At 30.8% G+C, this 16,328-nt stretch overlaps 1 protein-coding gene across 1 annotated transcript in view; it reads left to right on the forward strand.

Annotated features, from left to right (window-relative positions):
- Nucleotides 1-14,616: 14,616 nt before the first annotated feature.
- LOC123011737 (Down syndrome cell adhesion molecule-like protein Dscam2) overlaps nt 14,617-16,328 on the forward strand; it is a 197,288-nt gene continuing 195,576 nt past the window's right edge. Inside the window, exon 1 of the mRNA XM_044409329.1 lies at nt 14,617-14,724. Within this exon, the coding sequence (XP_044265264.1) occupies nt 14,673-14,724 (52 nt within the window). The 5' untranslated portion in view covers nt 14,617-14,672. The remainder of the gene's footprint in view (nt 14,725-16,328) is intronic.

Consider the following 16,328-nt stretch of genomic DNA (forward strand, 5'->3'; position numbering starts at 1 on the left):
TTGTTATCAACGTAAATGCTTCACATTTTTTAATGTTTTTTATTCTTTATATTCTATTTTTTATATTTTTGAAGATAATTTTTTTTTGTTTTTTTAACTTTTTATCGGTGATTTTTGACACGAATCAGAAGGCGTCATCGAGGGTTAAGTCGTTTCATTTCCGTTTTTCGTCCATTTATTCGCTTCTTTWTCCTTTTTTTTTTCTTTATCTTTATCTTTAGTCTTAGATGCAATACAAACTAATGAAACAGAGAGACTTAAGAACCAATTTAGCCGGATTTCAACTGAGTGTTGCTCATTACTCGTCGAAGTAGTTTAAAATCTTACAATTTTGAAAATATACAGGGTGATTTTAATAGTTGTGTAAAAATTTAACAGGTTAAAGTAGAGGACAAAATATGCAAAAATAACTCAATTTGTTTCATTTGAATGTTGATAGTTTCTGAGATATTGAGGATTTTAGTCGCCGAATTTAAATTTGGCGCCCAAGTGAAACAGGAGACAATCTTTGAGGTTTGTTCTTTGATGTCTATTATATTGTTTTAAAAAATTGAGTCAAAAATAGCATATATAAAAAAATGTATACAGGGTGTTGAAATATATTGCAAAACATTTCAGGAGGTTATAGTAGTATAAAACAAACAAAAAAGTCTAAATAAACATAGGTCCGTCCGCAAAGTGACGGTTTCGGAGATATCGAAAATTATTCGTTTTTTGAAATATTTATTTGCAATCTGTTCAAATAAAAAAGAGAAGCTTTTAGTATGAATTCTAAAAATCTTCACTTGGGATATCTCCGAAACCGTTACTTTGCGTTACTTTTGGTCCACACTTTTACCTCCTTAAATATTCTACAATTTTATTTTAACACCCTGTATAATTTATAATTATTATACTGGCTAGACACAAATGCCATGTAAGATATCAGGAATATCAAAAAAAAATGTTTAAAAAAATCTATCAATAAAAATTTCGAAGTTATGAGAAGTCAAGTGCAAAATTTGAACTCTCATAACTTCGAACTTTTTATGAATAGGATTTTTTTATTATTTTTTTATGTTTCTGATATTTTATTTTACATGGCAATCTTTTTTGAGGCGCGAGTTTTGGCGCATCCTGTATACAAGATCATCAGTATCATTAAATAGACATAAAATATGTCAAATGTCAAAAAATAAATGTAAAATTTTTCTAATTTTTATTTTTTTCATGTTCTTGGTATCTTATCTTGCTTGAAATTTGTCTCTGGGGCGCAAGTTTTGACACACCCTATATATTATTTATTCTTGATGTTTTTGGGTAAGTGGGGGGTGTAATTTGTTTTTTTCTAAAGGAATAAACTGTTTGAACATAATATTTTTTATAAATTAACCGTTGAAAATATAAAAAATTACTATACTACTATACGGCTACTATAGTAGCCGTTTCAATATTAAAAAACGTTTTTTTTTACATTTTATTTGATTTTTTATGTATTTCAAGTTCGTACGTTTGATACTGTGACTTGTGACTTTGAAATTATGTTGGCAACACCGAATTATTGGTGATATTAGAAAGTGTCAGCTGGCGACCAAGCCAGTGGTTGCCCCTCGAAAATAAATGACAATTGACTATAAAAGTGTGACATTTGAATTTGACAGTTCATGCTACCAACTTAATTTCAAAAACATAGGACACTTAGATCGGAAATTTATTTGAAAGTCTGGTATTTGTACTTTTATTAAGTTTGCGTTATGTAAACTGCGTTACTGTGGTCATTATTAGAAATAAAAAATTGCAAAGTTTTAATAAAATTAATACAGGTTAAAACATTGTTTTATAACATTTGATTTATTTTTTATATCATTTATCTCATATCCTCTAAACCTCTTATGATTTTTCGAGTGCTTTTCTAAGTAGGTACTTATTTTACCATATCATAAATCATGATTTTTAATATTGTTAAAATTTGATAAGTGACACTTGAACCACTAGTCCACCAGACCCCTGGCGAGTGTCTCTGCTTTTGTACACATAGCATACGCTGGGTGAAGTATAAAAAGTGGTACAAAATTTTACCAAAACAAAAAAAATAATTTTTTTATTCATAAAATGCACCCTTTAAAAGATACAGGGTGATGCTGGAATATAAGTATTTTGAACATTTACTAGTTTTCTATTATGAAATTATTATTGCGGATTTTGTGTTTCTTATAATGTATTGTCAAATTAATCGGATAATTACTTTCTAATTTATAGAAATAACAATGTTTTGTTCACACTCTGTATCTTTTTAAAGCAGTGTTTTGTTACTAGGTTTCACTAGGTTAATTGGTTTTGGCTTAAAGAAGCGCTGATAGATTTTTTTACATTTATTTCTCAATCACGCTGTAGATTCTGACAGAAATTTTCCAAAATTATTTTTCGCGTATACAGAGTGCGCCAGAAATCGCGCCCCAGAGAAAATTTTCAAGTAAGGTAAGATACCAGGAGCACGGAAAAAAATGTTTTCATAAATTTGTGTCTTGTAATATAACATCCTGTATTTATTTATTTTTCGGATTCTTTTTTGTTTTTTTTCTTTATTATTAATATTATTATTAATAATAGTAATAATATAATATAATAGTAATAATAGTAAGATAGGATACCAGGAATATGGAAAAAATGTTTAAAAAATTCTATCTGTCAAAAAATTTTGACATTTATTTTTTGACATTTTTTATGTGTATTTAATGATACTGATGATCTTGTATATGTTTTTTTACAATTATTTAGTAAAGGTACAAAAATTTTGCCAATAAAAGCTACAAATAACAGTGAACAGAGTTACAATTTAGGATACAGCTTCCTTGATTCCTCTTTTAATAGCCTATAGCAAAAAAAAATTACAACAAAAATAAATTGAGTCAAAGTACAAAGTTTAAACTCCGAAATTTTTATAGATAAAATTTTTTTAACATTTTTTCTATGATCCTGGAATCTTACCTTATATGGCATTTCTCTCTGGGGCGTGAGTTCTGGCGCACCCTGTATATCTGCATATGGAATTAAACATTTTTTATTTTTTGAAATCACTAATCAATGAACAAAAGTACTAAAAATGTCATGTTTTTCAAGAATGAAAATTTTCGATTTTTTTAGTCTTTGAGTTCTGCAAAGTTTTTAATTTTTTAAAATGGCAACTCGCTACAAGACTTTTATCTGTTGCTATTTTAAAGAGAAMATCGTAAAACTTCAAAACAAGTAAAAATTTCACTCAGAATAATTATCATTATTTTCATTATTTAATAATTTTTGAAGGCAAATAATTTAAAAAATCGTTTGGTTTTATAATGTTTGATCACCCTGTAGTATGCTAGAGCACGTGGTGACATCTATAACAAGTCAATCTGTAATGAAATTCGATTGACCAGATTTGGGGAGGGTGAATGTGAAAAGGGCCGATTTTCTGTGCAAAATGCCTGTTATCGACACAGTAACCCGTTTGAAACCTTCGGTTTTGTAATATTAGAGAATATGTAATTATCCGCGGTAACACTAGGACATGTAAAGCGCAGAGCACGTCATGTATGTCCTTTCGGCAATAATTCAGGATAAAGGACGAAATACGGCAGATTACGAGGCGGCTTATAATTGATATATCGTTAATTAAATTAATTACAATGGCGATTATATTCATTAGAAAACCGTCAACATATATCACAATTATAAATTGACAAAGAGGTTAGTTATCCTAAGCCAAGTGCATTATTGATTTCAATTTAACTAATGCTACAGCCTTTTCAATATTTATGTGGAAAATGGAGAGCGGAGCTAAAAGGCCGGAAAGTCGCCGGCAGATTCGCCGAGGAAGCTTCTTTCATTTCCTACATTTAAAACGGCTTGTTTTAGATGTTCCGTAGTTTATTTAAAGGATCTTAGATGAAGAGCGGACGGAGAATCAAAATACAGTTTTAACCCCGGAGCTAAACCGACGAACGCCAAGAATAAGCTGAATATTGATGCAAACTGAGGAAAGAATTTACAAAAGTCCAAAACGCCACCGATTTTAATTCCAACGCTTTTATTAAAAGTGCAAATGAATATTCTGCCTTCTACAGGTGTCCCAAATAACAAAAAGTTTATTTGTAATTTTTCCAAATTTTGATTAGCAAAATAATTTCTTAATAATAATAAGTAAATAAAAATACTTATTTAATAAACTAATTTGTTAGTGAAGACGAATAATAATCGATACTCTTTAAAGTATGAACGAGCGACAGCGAGTGAACTAGAGATTAAAAAATATAGTATAAAAAACGTCTTTTGAAAACAAGTTTTTATTAAAAAAATGTCCTAACAAGTATTTTTTTTTCTGACATAGAAGAGCATTTGCTTACACCTTAATTACATTGGTCAGTTGACTGCCCTCGAAGGTCTTATAAATTTATAAGCCTTAAAGTGTAAGCAAATGTTTCTGTTAGATTTTTTTTTATTTTTTAGTACATTTTCCTAATAAAAGCTTATTTTTAAAAAACGTTTATTTATACAGGGTGCGCCAGAACTCACGCCCAGAGAAAAATGTCATGGAACATGAAAAAAATGTTAAAAAAATTTATCTATAAAAATTTTGAAGTTATGAAATTTTAAATTTTGCACTTTGACTCTGTTTTGCTGCTAAAAAAATATTTTTTCAAAGTTTTATTGCTATAGGCTATTAGAAGAGGAAGCAATAAAGTTGTATCCTAAATTTGTGGCTTTTATTGTCAAAATTTGTGTACTTTTACTAAATAATTATAGGAAAACATATACAAGATCATCAGTATCATTTAATAAACATAAAAAAGTCAAAAGTCAAAAAGTAAATGTCAAAATTTTTTGACAGAGAATTTTTTCCATGTTCTTGGTATCTTATCTTGCTTGAAATTTTTCTCTGGGGCGCGAGTTCTGGCGCACCTGTATACTTTTTGTACTTTTTAGTCTACCTATTGTTTTGTAAAATTATTTAAGTTTTATTTTTCTTGATTTTTGGATTTTTTTTTCAAACTTTTTGATTTTTATGATTTTAAAACTTTTTTAACTTTTGTTTTTTTTTTGTTTTAGGGATTCTCTTGATTGATTCTTATATTTTTAAATTTTGGATTTTTTTGATTTTTTAACATCTCAATAGTTTTTTCCTGCTCTATCGAATGGCGTTGGTTCCATCTTCATATTTCAATTAGGGGCCAAGATATTGATAATTATTTATAACTATTGTTAATTGTTTATAAATTATAAATTAAAGTAAAAATTATTGTTTTGTCACGGGAAATAACGTGTGATGCAAAATTTTAATTTCAATTAGGGGCAAGTTAAATAAAAGTTTAAAAAAAATAGTTGATTACAACACTTTTTTGTTAACAGCAAGCTTTTTTATTCTGGCAACAAAATTTAAAATTAATGCTAAATCAAAACTAATTTCATTTTTTTTATCGCACTATCTTTGACTTTCTTTCTTTCTTTGACAATTCTTTAATTGAACTTTGAGAGCTGTCATTAAGATTTATTGTAAATTAAATGCAATTGTAAAGCGTTTTTAAGACTCAAAAGTCCCACAAAGCAGTAATTAAAATTTTTAAACGTTAAAATCACAAGATTTTTCGCCTACAAATCCATTCTTTTTTAGACAAAATCATTCATTAATATTGACATTTACAAACAGTCGACGACAAAAGCTGTTTTGTTGCTTGTTGTTTTTGTGCTCTTTTGCATGAAAAAACATGTACAAGTGCGGACTTTAAATTTTGGACGATTTGTCATAAAAATATAAAACGGGCCTCATGCAACTAACTTTGTAATTTTTAGCCTGACTGTTGGAGAAAAAATGACAGCAAATCAAAACAATTTATTCAACTTAAATAAAAACACGAATTGCTGGCATTATTGTTTCGGAAAATCGACGCCAAAAATAAATTTCAATTAAAACTTTGAAATTTTAGTTTCAAACGTCAATCATAATGACAATAAAGCGTGGCTTACATTGATATTTTTCGAATTGACATGAATTTGATGTCCAAAATTCTGTGTCCGCAATTAGGTAGCAACAATGTTGATGACATTATATCTAGGTTCCAACTATCCAACTATTTTTTATATTTGGCATTTTTTAGAAATTCTTTAAAGTTTTTTTAAAGTCTTGATTTTTCTAAGCCGGTATGTCTGGATACTCAGTCTCTCCAACTGTCTTACGCATCCTGAAATTGTCAAAATTTCAATCAACATTTTTTTAAATTGACCCGAAGCGAAACGAAGTGACTCGAAGAGCCCCGAATCAATCCGAAACATCCCGAAGTGATGCAAACCGACCCGAAATAACATTATTACAAGTCTGATAGACACTTCTTTAACTAAAAAGAAAACGCTTTAACGAATCTGATAGAATTTTAAAATTATAAGACACCTGCTTAAAATTCTCTTTATTAAGATCCCTTCCAGATACTTGGAGCTGGTAAGTTTGAAGCCCTCCTTCGCCCTATTAGTCACGTTCATTCAACATGAAAAAATTTAAAATGTTAGTAATGAGAATAAAATGAAATTTTTCCTCTGACAGTTCCGGATCAATAACCTGCCCCAAGCCAGAGGGATCAAAGCCGTTATTAAACCCCCATTAAAACGCGTACATTTGAATTACACACGCAACTAGTGTCACTAGTGATTAGACGTCTAATCGTGGAAGGTGTCCGTGCCCCAAACTGGGTCAGATACATTAGCACAGAATTGATTTTCATCTATGAATAATTTGCGCTCCATCCATTTCGCGTGGACGCGATTTTAATGAAAATTTAATCTTATTTTCACGCCAGCAATTTTCATCTCTTTTACAGACAAAAAGTGAAACAGAGATCTTAATAATAGTGCATGTAACGGAATTAAGACGCAGCTTGCTTAAAAGCGCAATTTACAAGAAAATAACACAGGGCGACAAAGCCGAAAAAGCTCTATAACTTGTTTATTTTAAGAGATATTGACTTTTTCTTTTTTTAGATTATAGCTGCGTTTTTGATGCACATTTTAAATATATTGCGGTTTATATACAGGGTGTTCCAATATTAAAAAAACACTAAAGTTATGTTTTTTTAAATGGAATCTACTCAGTTTGATTTTATTTTTGGATTCTACGCTAAATTACAAATAACTTTTATAGAGGTTGTTTTCATTTATCTGTTATCAATTTTGATTTGTGGCGTTTTTTCACCAGAATTTTTTAAATGCAGGGGTCTGTCTAAAAATTCGTATTTTCTAAATGCTTGCACACAAGTTAAAGTAAGTAACGCCATTTAATTCCTGAATGTTTGCCGCATCTTTTAAGTGTTTATTCAACAACCTGACCAGTGGCATGCGCCTACTACGATTTTTTAAACATGACAAATTAAAAATGTCAAAAACTMATTTTTTTCAAATGGCACCCTYTATTTATTATTGTACCAATCAAAAGATCTTTTGACAAGCTTTCTATCAATATAAAGTTTGTATAGTCTAGTGTAAAATTCTAAGTTGCTATACTAAATTAACTAAATTTTCACAAATTTTTCTGTTTTGAACAATAAAAATCGAGTGGGCCTTATGCAAAAAAAAATTAATACAGAAAATAAACAAAAGTATGGAATTGGAAATTCTTTGCTGGCAGAAAATGTAAAATATTGAGCAAAATTGAGTTACAGAGAAAATTACGCAAAATCTAACATCGCAAAGCAGTAATTTAGTAGAAAAATGTAAAAACATTAACAAACAAAAAAAAACAAAACACTAAAGCTATTTTACAATTTTCTTTATAACAGATGTTCAAAAATATTACCATTTTTTTCAATACAAGTATGCAGTCTTCGTCTAAAAGATAGTCTAACACGACTTAGCATATCTGCATTTATTAAATGGAATGTATCGCCTATTCTTTGTTTCATATCCTCCGCAGTTGTTGGTCTCAATTTATATACATTTTTATATAATTTTTTAAATGCAACACTTTGCGGCAGTCTTGCATTTGGGTATTTTTATTTGTAGAGTCTTTGAGCCAATAAAATATTACGATCCGCTTCACCAAGACTGTATACCATGTTAATGAGTTCTTGACGAGTAAAATTCATTTTGGGACTTATAATCTTCACAATAAAATTGATAGATTGTAACAGCCGACTCGATTTTTATTGTCCAAAACAGAAAAGTTTTTTGAAATTTAGTTAATTTAGGATAGCAACTTAGAATTTTACACTAGACTATACAAATCTTATATTGATGGAAAGCTTGTCAAAAGATCTTTTGATTGGTACAATAATAAATAGAGGGTGCCATTTGAAAAAAATGAGTTTTTGACATTTTTAATTTGTCATGTTTAAAAAATCGTAGTAGGCGCATGCCACTGGTCAGGTTGTTGAATAAACACTTAAAACATGCGGCAAACATTCAGGAATCAAATGGCGTTACTTACTTTAACTTGTGTGCAAGCATTTAGAAAATACGAATTTTTAGACATCAAACAGCTGGCTATAATCTAAAAAAAAGAAAAAGTCAATATCTCTTAAAATAAACAAGTTATAGAGCTTTTTCGGACCGTTGGACAGCCTGTATATGGAAGAATGCTTGTTTAGCAAACCTTAACTTCAACAAATCATATCTTGAAAACTACTCGGTAAGTATATTTTTTAAAAAATTTGGATTACAACTAATAAAGAGATGCTCTACACGATGGTAATAATGAAAAACCAATTTACTCGTTGGGTTTTTCTTTGATTATTTCGATTTACTTCGAACTTCTTCAAACACCGTTCGAAGAAAAGTTTGCCAATGTTCAATTTCAAATTGCATTTTATTCTAAAGGGCAAGGCAATCCCTTTAGAATGGTCTTTATTTGAAGGAAATCAGCCTAATAGTTATTGAGTATTGATTTTTTAAAGTTAAAGTATTATAGATTCATTTAAATTAGAAAAAAATTATTTRCTTCAAAGTGTGTGCACTTTTTGAATTTTTTTTAGTGTATTTGACTTGTCTCACTGAGACGAACAAAATGATATAAAATTTGTCAAGTTGTCACGATATGAATTTTTTTTGGTCACCCTGTGTAATTGCTTTATAACGCGAACTGTGTATTGTACATAAAGTTGAAGTTAAGTTGGCAACATTGACTATCACGCGCAAACGTCACATTATTATAGTCAATTGTCATTCATCTCCGACGGGCGGTCGCCGGCTTGCCCGTCACCTGACAATTTTAATTACGCCAGTTACCCAGTGTTGCCAACTTAATATTCAAGTTTGATTCAGAAGAACCTAAACATCCCGGCTCCGGTTTCCTTCAAGTTCCGGGTGAATCCGGAGACCGTTGTCACGTGATCATGTGCATACGGACTGCATCGTTTCAATGACGCTACTATGGCTGCGTAGTACTCATTTCTGCACTCTCTCATTCAGTATTGAGTGCGCAGAACTGTGAAGGAAATCGATTATTATCGGCGGCGGCGGCGACATCTGAAGCCCAAGAAGTGGTGGCGGCGGTTCGAAGGGTTTCTTTCATGCGAGTTGGTCCCTGGATTATGTAAATTGTTGATTTTTTCTTTGATTAAAATTTTGAAAAGATTTAATTTTCTCGGTTGTATAACAAAATTAATTAGTGAAAACTATTCACCCTTTGAAATAGTTAATTGACGCCCTTGGCCCTCGCAAAAACATATTTTAATTGTGCGCATCACGGGCGGCCTTGCTTAATATAAATGCAAATCGAGTGGTAAATAAATTAGTTGTAATGGAATGGCAAGAATTGTTTACTTAACGTCGTTTAATGGAAAAAACAATGGTTGTGTAAAATTCAAATTTTTTCCATTTTATAGACCTGCTGAAACTTTTTGCTTATTTTCTTCAAAGCAATCTCTTTTAGCTCCGGGATATTTGAATTGAATGCAATAAAAAGCAACATTTTGAAATTCCGGCTACTTTAAGTTATTTATTAGGAAAATTACGCTAGCAAATGCTTGTCTAAATTAATTTCATAACATAATGTTTGTTTCCTGCCAGCATTTGATTGATAGCCACATTTCAGTTTTTGTTCATCACCGAGACACTCCATTTTCTTCGAAACAAAAGGAGATAATTTGTGCCATGAATTAAAAAATGTTTGGCCAAGTGAAATTTTACGCTTCGGAATTGCGATTTTGCTGATTATTTTTCACAAGTTATTGCGAAAAATCTCATATTTCCAATTACTGAAACGCAAACCACCATTCGTGGAAATTTAAAACTTGCTAATTAATATAAAACAGAGCTTTTCATATTCGAGGTTTAATTTTTTTTCCTTGAATATTTTCCGTTCCGGTTGTATTTATCTTATGTTTCTCAATTGCTTACATTTTTTTATTGCATGCGCGGCTGCGTATTTAGGGAGGAATCCGATCTTTGATTTATTTTATCCCGGCGCATCCACCATTTTTACAATTATTTTTTAATAAACTAGTATGAATATTGTGCTTTATTACTCGCGAACAATATTTTTTCACGTGAAAAAATGAGGGAAACCGACATAAATATGTAAATTAGTTTTATGAGCATCGCAGCGCAAAATTAGCCCAGAGATATTTTTCTTTAATATTTTTAAACCTCATTTAAACCGCGACTCATGACTAATGTTCACCATTATTTTCCGCTATAAGCTCATTTTCTTTGTTGATAATTAATAGCAACATTTTTTATACGCAAAGGGTAATTCATAAAATGTTTACATTAGAAACTAAAACTATTTTTTACTGAATGAAAAAAAAACTAAACACAATAGTAGATTTTTATCAAAATTAATCAATGTAGTCTGTGATTTGGTAATTAAGTTGGCAATCTTGTTTAATTTAAAGACATAACAAGTTTTTCTTATAACGCGTGATCCATCCAGAACATCCAGAGCACTTTAGGTTTTTGTTTAAACATGAAAATTGAGTTGGCAACATTGAATTATTGATGTTATTAAATTGTTTCGAGTGACAGGCAAGCTGAAATAAATGACAATTGACTATAAAATTCTGACTTTTAAGTTTGACAGAGAGTGTTGCCAAATTAAGATTTCATGACCTACTTGACCAGTTATTTAATTTTGTCTCTGCCACGTTGCCAATTAGTTTCAAAGTCACAGGTCACTTTGATCACAAGTTTAATTAAATGCAAGGAAAATGTAGTTTCAGGTTGTTTTTTTTTTATAAAGGCTGGTAATGAGTTTAATTATTATCGTTCCTGTTTATTTATTATCAAACCACTTCTTTGTATGAATGCACTTGCCATAAATTCTAGGGCAATTAATTATTATCAAGTTTACCAAGAGTGGGTTTTATTTACACGAAGGTGAGAGCATTATTCATGCGAGTTTGCCATTTTTCGCGTAATAATCTCCCAAATATGCACTAAATCTGTCATGTTTATTCTTTGTTTGGTGAATTATGCACTAGCACAATAAATTTTGTTTTTTTTTGAAAAGCAAAACGAGTTAAAATAGACTAAATTGTTGATGAAATTTGTTTTTAATAACATTGGGTTGGTACTAATTGCTCCGAACTAAAGAGAAAATTTGTCGATAGACATTTGGAATTTTTCCTCCGGTTTTTGCGATTTTTTTCCCCCGTCTGCATGTTTTACAACACTGAGAGCGCAAAGCCATTAGGGGAAAAAGTCAACGAACCGCTGACATTTCGCCGTAAGCTGAGACATTGTGGTTTTAGCCCAGACATGCCCTTGATTACATGGCCTAGCGTCGCTATTAATTAAAAATGAAATAAATTAAAGGCGGAAGAAAGTGCCAAGGCGAGAAAGGCTGCTGTTAATCGAATTATCGGAATGTACCTAACAAAGGCAATTTGTGGATTATCTTGGATTGTGGCCGAGTTTCTCTCTTTCCAAGAGCCAACTTTTAGTGGGAGATAATTAGGTTTCCGTATTCTCTGCGAGATGTATAGGGTGATAGTGGCCACTGACGACCACATCTGCATAAATTTAATCAAATTTCGGCGCAGTGATTCTGTTTAATTAGTTTCTTACTACCTGCGGTTAATAACCATCAACTTTGATTAAATTTTAAACAAAAGTCGCAAATGTTTTATTTAATTTAGTTGGCAACAATGAATAATATAAAGACAAGTTGGCAACACTGTTGTTGCGGTGACGGTTATGCTATCGGCTGTCCCCTGGACTTGAATGACAATTGACAATTAAATTGTGATGCTTGAATTTGACGGTCAATGTTGCCAAACTAAGATATCTAATTAGAAGAAATAAACAAAAATTTTGAATGTTGCCACCTTAATTTTAAAGGTAGAGTCTCAATTTTAATTTAGTTGGCAACAATGAATAATACCGATTTGTCAACAAGAAAATACCACCTAGAATTTGAACTTTTACGAAAATTATTTTTTTATGTTGTTTGTAACTAGAATTTTCAGAAGGAATTTTGAATTGGTTACGACGGTTGACGTTGTCTGTCAACCGGCTGTCAATTATCAATTGAGTTATTTATAAGCTGACAGGTGACAACCTAAATTCTTGACACTAGTTACGATATATTTTGTTTGTCACCACAAACCAACCTAAACAAAGTTATGACAACCTATTCAGGAATATCCCTAAATCCTAGGAAGTAATGTTTTGTTGATACGATAATATGAAGATAAGTTGGCAACACTGAATGTTATTGCAGTGACGATTGTGATAGCGGCTGTTCCCTGGACACGAATGACAATTGACTATTAAATTGTGACGTTTGAATTTGACAGTCAATGTTGCCAAACTAAGATATCTGATTAGAATGATTACCAATAATTCAGCAGTGCCAATAGATTTTTTGTCACAAACATTGATAGTCACCGGATATCTCTACATTTTTCAATGTTGCCAACTATTTGACAGTTATTGTTGTCAAATTAAGATACAGGTTGTTTCAAAATTCGCGCACTTTCTTAAAAAGGAGTAATGGGTAGTCTCCCAGAGTGTTGAAAAAATGTTAAAAAATTCTGTCAAAAAATTTTGACATATATTTTTTGACGTTTGAGATATTTTTATGTTTAATGATAATGATGATGTTTTAATATTTAATGATACTGATAATCTTGTATATGTTTTTTTTATAATTATTTAGTAAAAGTAAAAAAAAATTGTCAATAAAAGCCATAAATAACACTAAACAGAGTTACAATTTAAGATACACCTTCGTTGGTTCTTCTTGGAAACTTGGAAAATTATTTTTCCAATAGAAATAAATAGAGTCAAAGTACAAAAGACTTTCATTACTTTGAAATTTTTATAGATAGTTTTTTACAGTGTCACGATTTTCCAGACACCCTGTATTTTATTATTTGTCAACTCCTGTTTCAACAATGCCTTAATTTTAATGTCAGAGGCTTCTTTGATCAAGAAAAATTTAATTATGAATAAATTTTAAACAAAAGTTTAAAATGTTTATGTTCAGTTGGCAACAATGAATAATATAAATATAGGTTTTCAACACTAAATGTTATTGCGGTGACGGCTGTACTAGCGGCTGTTTCTTGGACATAAAAGACAATTAACTATTAAAGTGTAATGATTGAATTTGACAGTCAATGTTGCCAAAATAAGATATTTGATAAGAAGGATTACAGTCTATTTTTTTATTTGCTGGTGACATTTGACAGCTTCTGACATTTTGTACTAAAGTCAAAAGTTAAAGCCATTGCTCGGCATTAGAATTTTTCTTACGATTGTTATGATGATATAGAGTATAGAGGGTCTAAATATTAGCATCAAAACATTTTTTTTATTAAAATTTAAATTCAAAGGACCTACTTGACGCTAAGATACACTTTTGACGTACGTCACTAGCTCTGTGTTACTTTAATCGTATTTGTTAAAGTGAGATGAATAGCTAGACCGACCTTATGGAAATACGTAGCGAGAGAGCAACAGACTGTTTACAAATGTTGAAAAGAGATAGCAATCTGGTACGTTTTTCGAATTGTTAATTGATCCACACGCATAAATAAAAAAAACGGTGTTTACCAATTATTTAGCGTTGCTAATCGATTTTTTTGTCACAAACATTAATAGTCATCTGATATCTTTACATTTTTCAATGTTGCCAACTATTTGACAGTCATTGTTGCCAAATTAAGATATTTGATTAGTTGCCAACTTCTGTCTACGTGTTTCAATGTTGCCAACTTAATTTCAAAGTCAGAGGCAACTTTGATCAGGAAAAATTTAATTAAGCCCAGAAATTAGCTTCTAAGACCCAAACGGCTGTTGTAAATTGCTTTTAAAGTAAAATTCCCAACCTTAGCTAATATTCTGTCACTCGGCTTACCGAATATGATTTACGACGTCATCACCACCTTGGATGCTGTAAATCTTAGATTAGAGCTATTATTAACATATTATTAAAGCGTTTCTCCCTTGATAAACGCTACTAAATTTTAAATTGTGCATTTCGCCCCCGAGAATGTTATTAGCGCTCTCCCCCATCAAGGTATTGTTTAATTCATGGTGGTTGTGTCCACGCGCGTTATTTGCAAAGATATCGAGCACGGAGATGATGCACCTCGATTCTGCACCCCTTGCAGGAGGGCCGCGCGCATCCCTCTCGCATGGCAGCAGGACTCGCAGGAATAGTCAGTGTGTGGCCGTCGAACGGGACTCGTCCCATGTGTGTGATGGTGTTCTGATAGCATGGGGCAGCTATGAGCAGTGCCCCGATTGTATGGTGCTGGACCGCGCTCTTCTTCTCATCGGGTGAGTCCATCCGAGACACCCCTTGGGGTTTTCACACAATTTTCCCGGTTTTTTTTGGGACCTGGTGTCAAAATGAGTGAAACAAAGCCGGCTTGACGGAGAATTTAATATCACTCGCGACGATATTTTACCTGATGGAATTTCAGGTGGTCGGGGATTAATTGCAGGCAAAATGCCGGCACATTGAACTTTGGGAATTTTAATTAAGGAATTTCTAGGGAGTTTGGAGAAAAATTGTCATTTTTTTGCGTCTTTGACAAGGCTATTAACGAACTCGTTTGGGTGCGTTAATAGCTTTCTAGTGTGCGTTAACAGTCTAGTGTATTTTTTGTTTTTAATGTTGGTGACAAGGGAGTTGGAAGTAAATTGCTTCCAGTAAACTTACCCGAATTTTCAGTGAAAACATAAAAAAATAAAAGTTTCTAAATCGGTTGTTTCTCCACTCGCCGCTACGCAGCTCGTTTTGGAATTTCAAATTCTTATGTAGCTCGTGGTTTAATATACTATTTCATCTGGAGAAATTGTTTTGATTTCATTTTTGAGATGCAAAGTAATTGAAATTTTTTACACTTTTCTGAAAATCGATGTCTTTGAAACAACAAAAAAAATTAAATTTTTTGAAACTTTCTTATGTTTAAAAACTAGGAAATAAAATTAAAAACAATTAATTTTTCCTTCAACCGTATTTTTAGCTGAGATACCTTGTATGTTATCTGATTGTTTTTGTTTTTATCTGTCAAGGTTTAAAATATTCAAAGCGAAACTATTTAAATACGTGGCAAAACATAGATTGGATAACAGGATACGCTACGAAAAATAAAATTTAAAATTGTTTTCACACAAAATAGTTATTGACGTCATAAGATGCGATTGAAAATTGTAAAATCAAGGCGAAAACCGAGATTTTATAATTAAGCGGTTGTATTTGTTTCTTAATCACATTTTGTTTTTTTCAATATAAATAATAACATAATATTGTAATACTGTTGCAATGATTGTTTAAAAAGTAGAAACACGCTTTATAAATTTAATAATTAAAAATAAAATTAAAATTGTTATTAAGCTAATTAATTTAATTAAAATATTGTACTTAAAAATGTTAATAAAGACTAATTTATGGTAAGCTGTTAAAAAATAACAACCGTGGCTGTTTTGACCCACATATCGATTGGGCACAGAGTTTTGATAAAGCAGATTAAACAATAGGGTAATATGAAAGGCCATAATTCAAAACAAATTGTGTTGAAAGTTTATTAATTATAAATTTGATGTTAACAATTACGTTATCTTTTGTTTGCCATCGTGTCAATATTTTATAAAGTGTTTTGCTCAAAAAAATATTTTATTTTTTGTTCTGTTATTAGATTTTTAACCATTTTTTATTTGAAAATTAATTTTACTTTTTAATAATATTTTTAAAATACTATTGTTATATTATCTTGTCGTAACAAAGGTTAAATTTTTTAATTTTTTTTTATTTATGTTAGGGAGCGGAAAAATTATGAAATTATCTTGTTAAAACTGAATGTATTTTGTTTTTTGTCAAAAATGCTCAAACTGGTCATTTTTTTTAAATACACAATTTTATATTTGATATAAAATTT

Source organism: Tribolium madens, unplaced genomic scaffold, assembly GCF_015345945.1.
Source record: "Tribolium madens isolate multiple individuals breed KSU strain unplaced genomic scaffold, Tmad_KSU_1.1 Scaffold_91;HRSCAF=231;Tcas5.2_LG7, whole genome shotgun sequence".
Classification (NCBI taxonomy): domain Eukaryota; kingdom Metazoa; phylum Arthropoda; class Insecta; order Coleoptera; family Tenebrionidae; genus Tribolium; species Tribolium madens.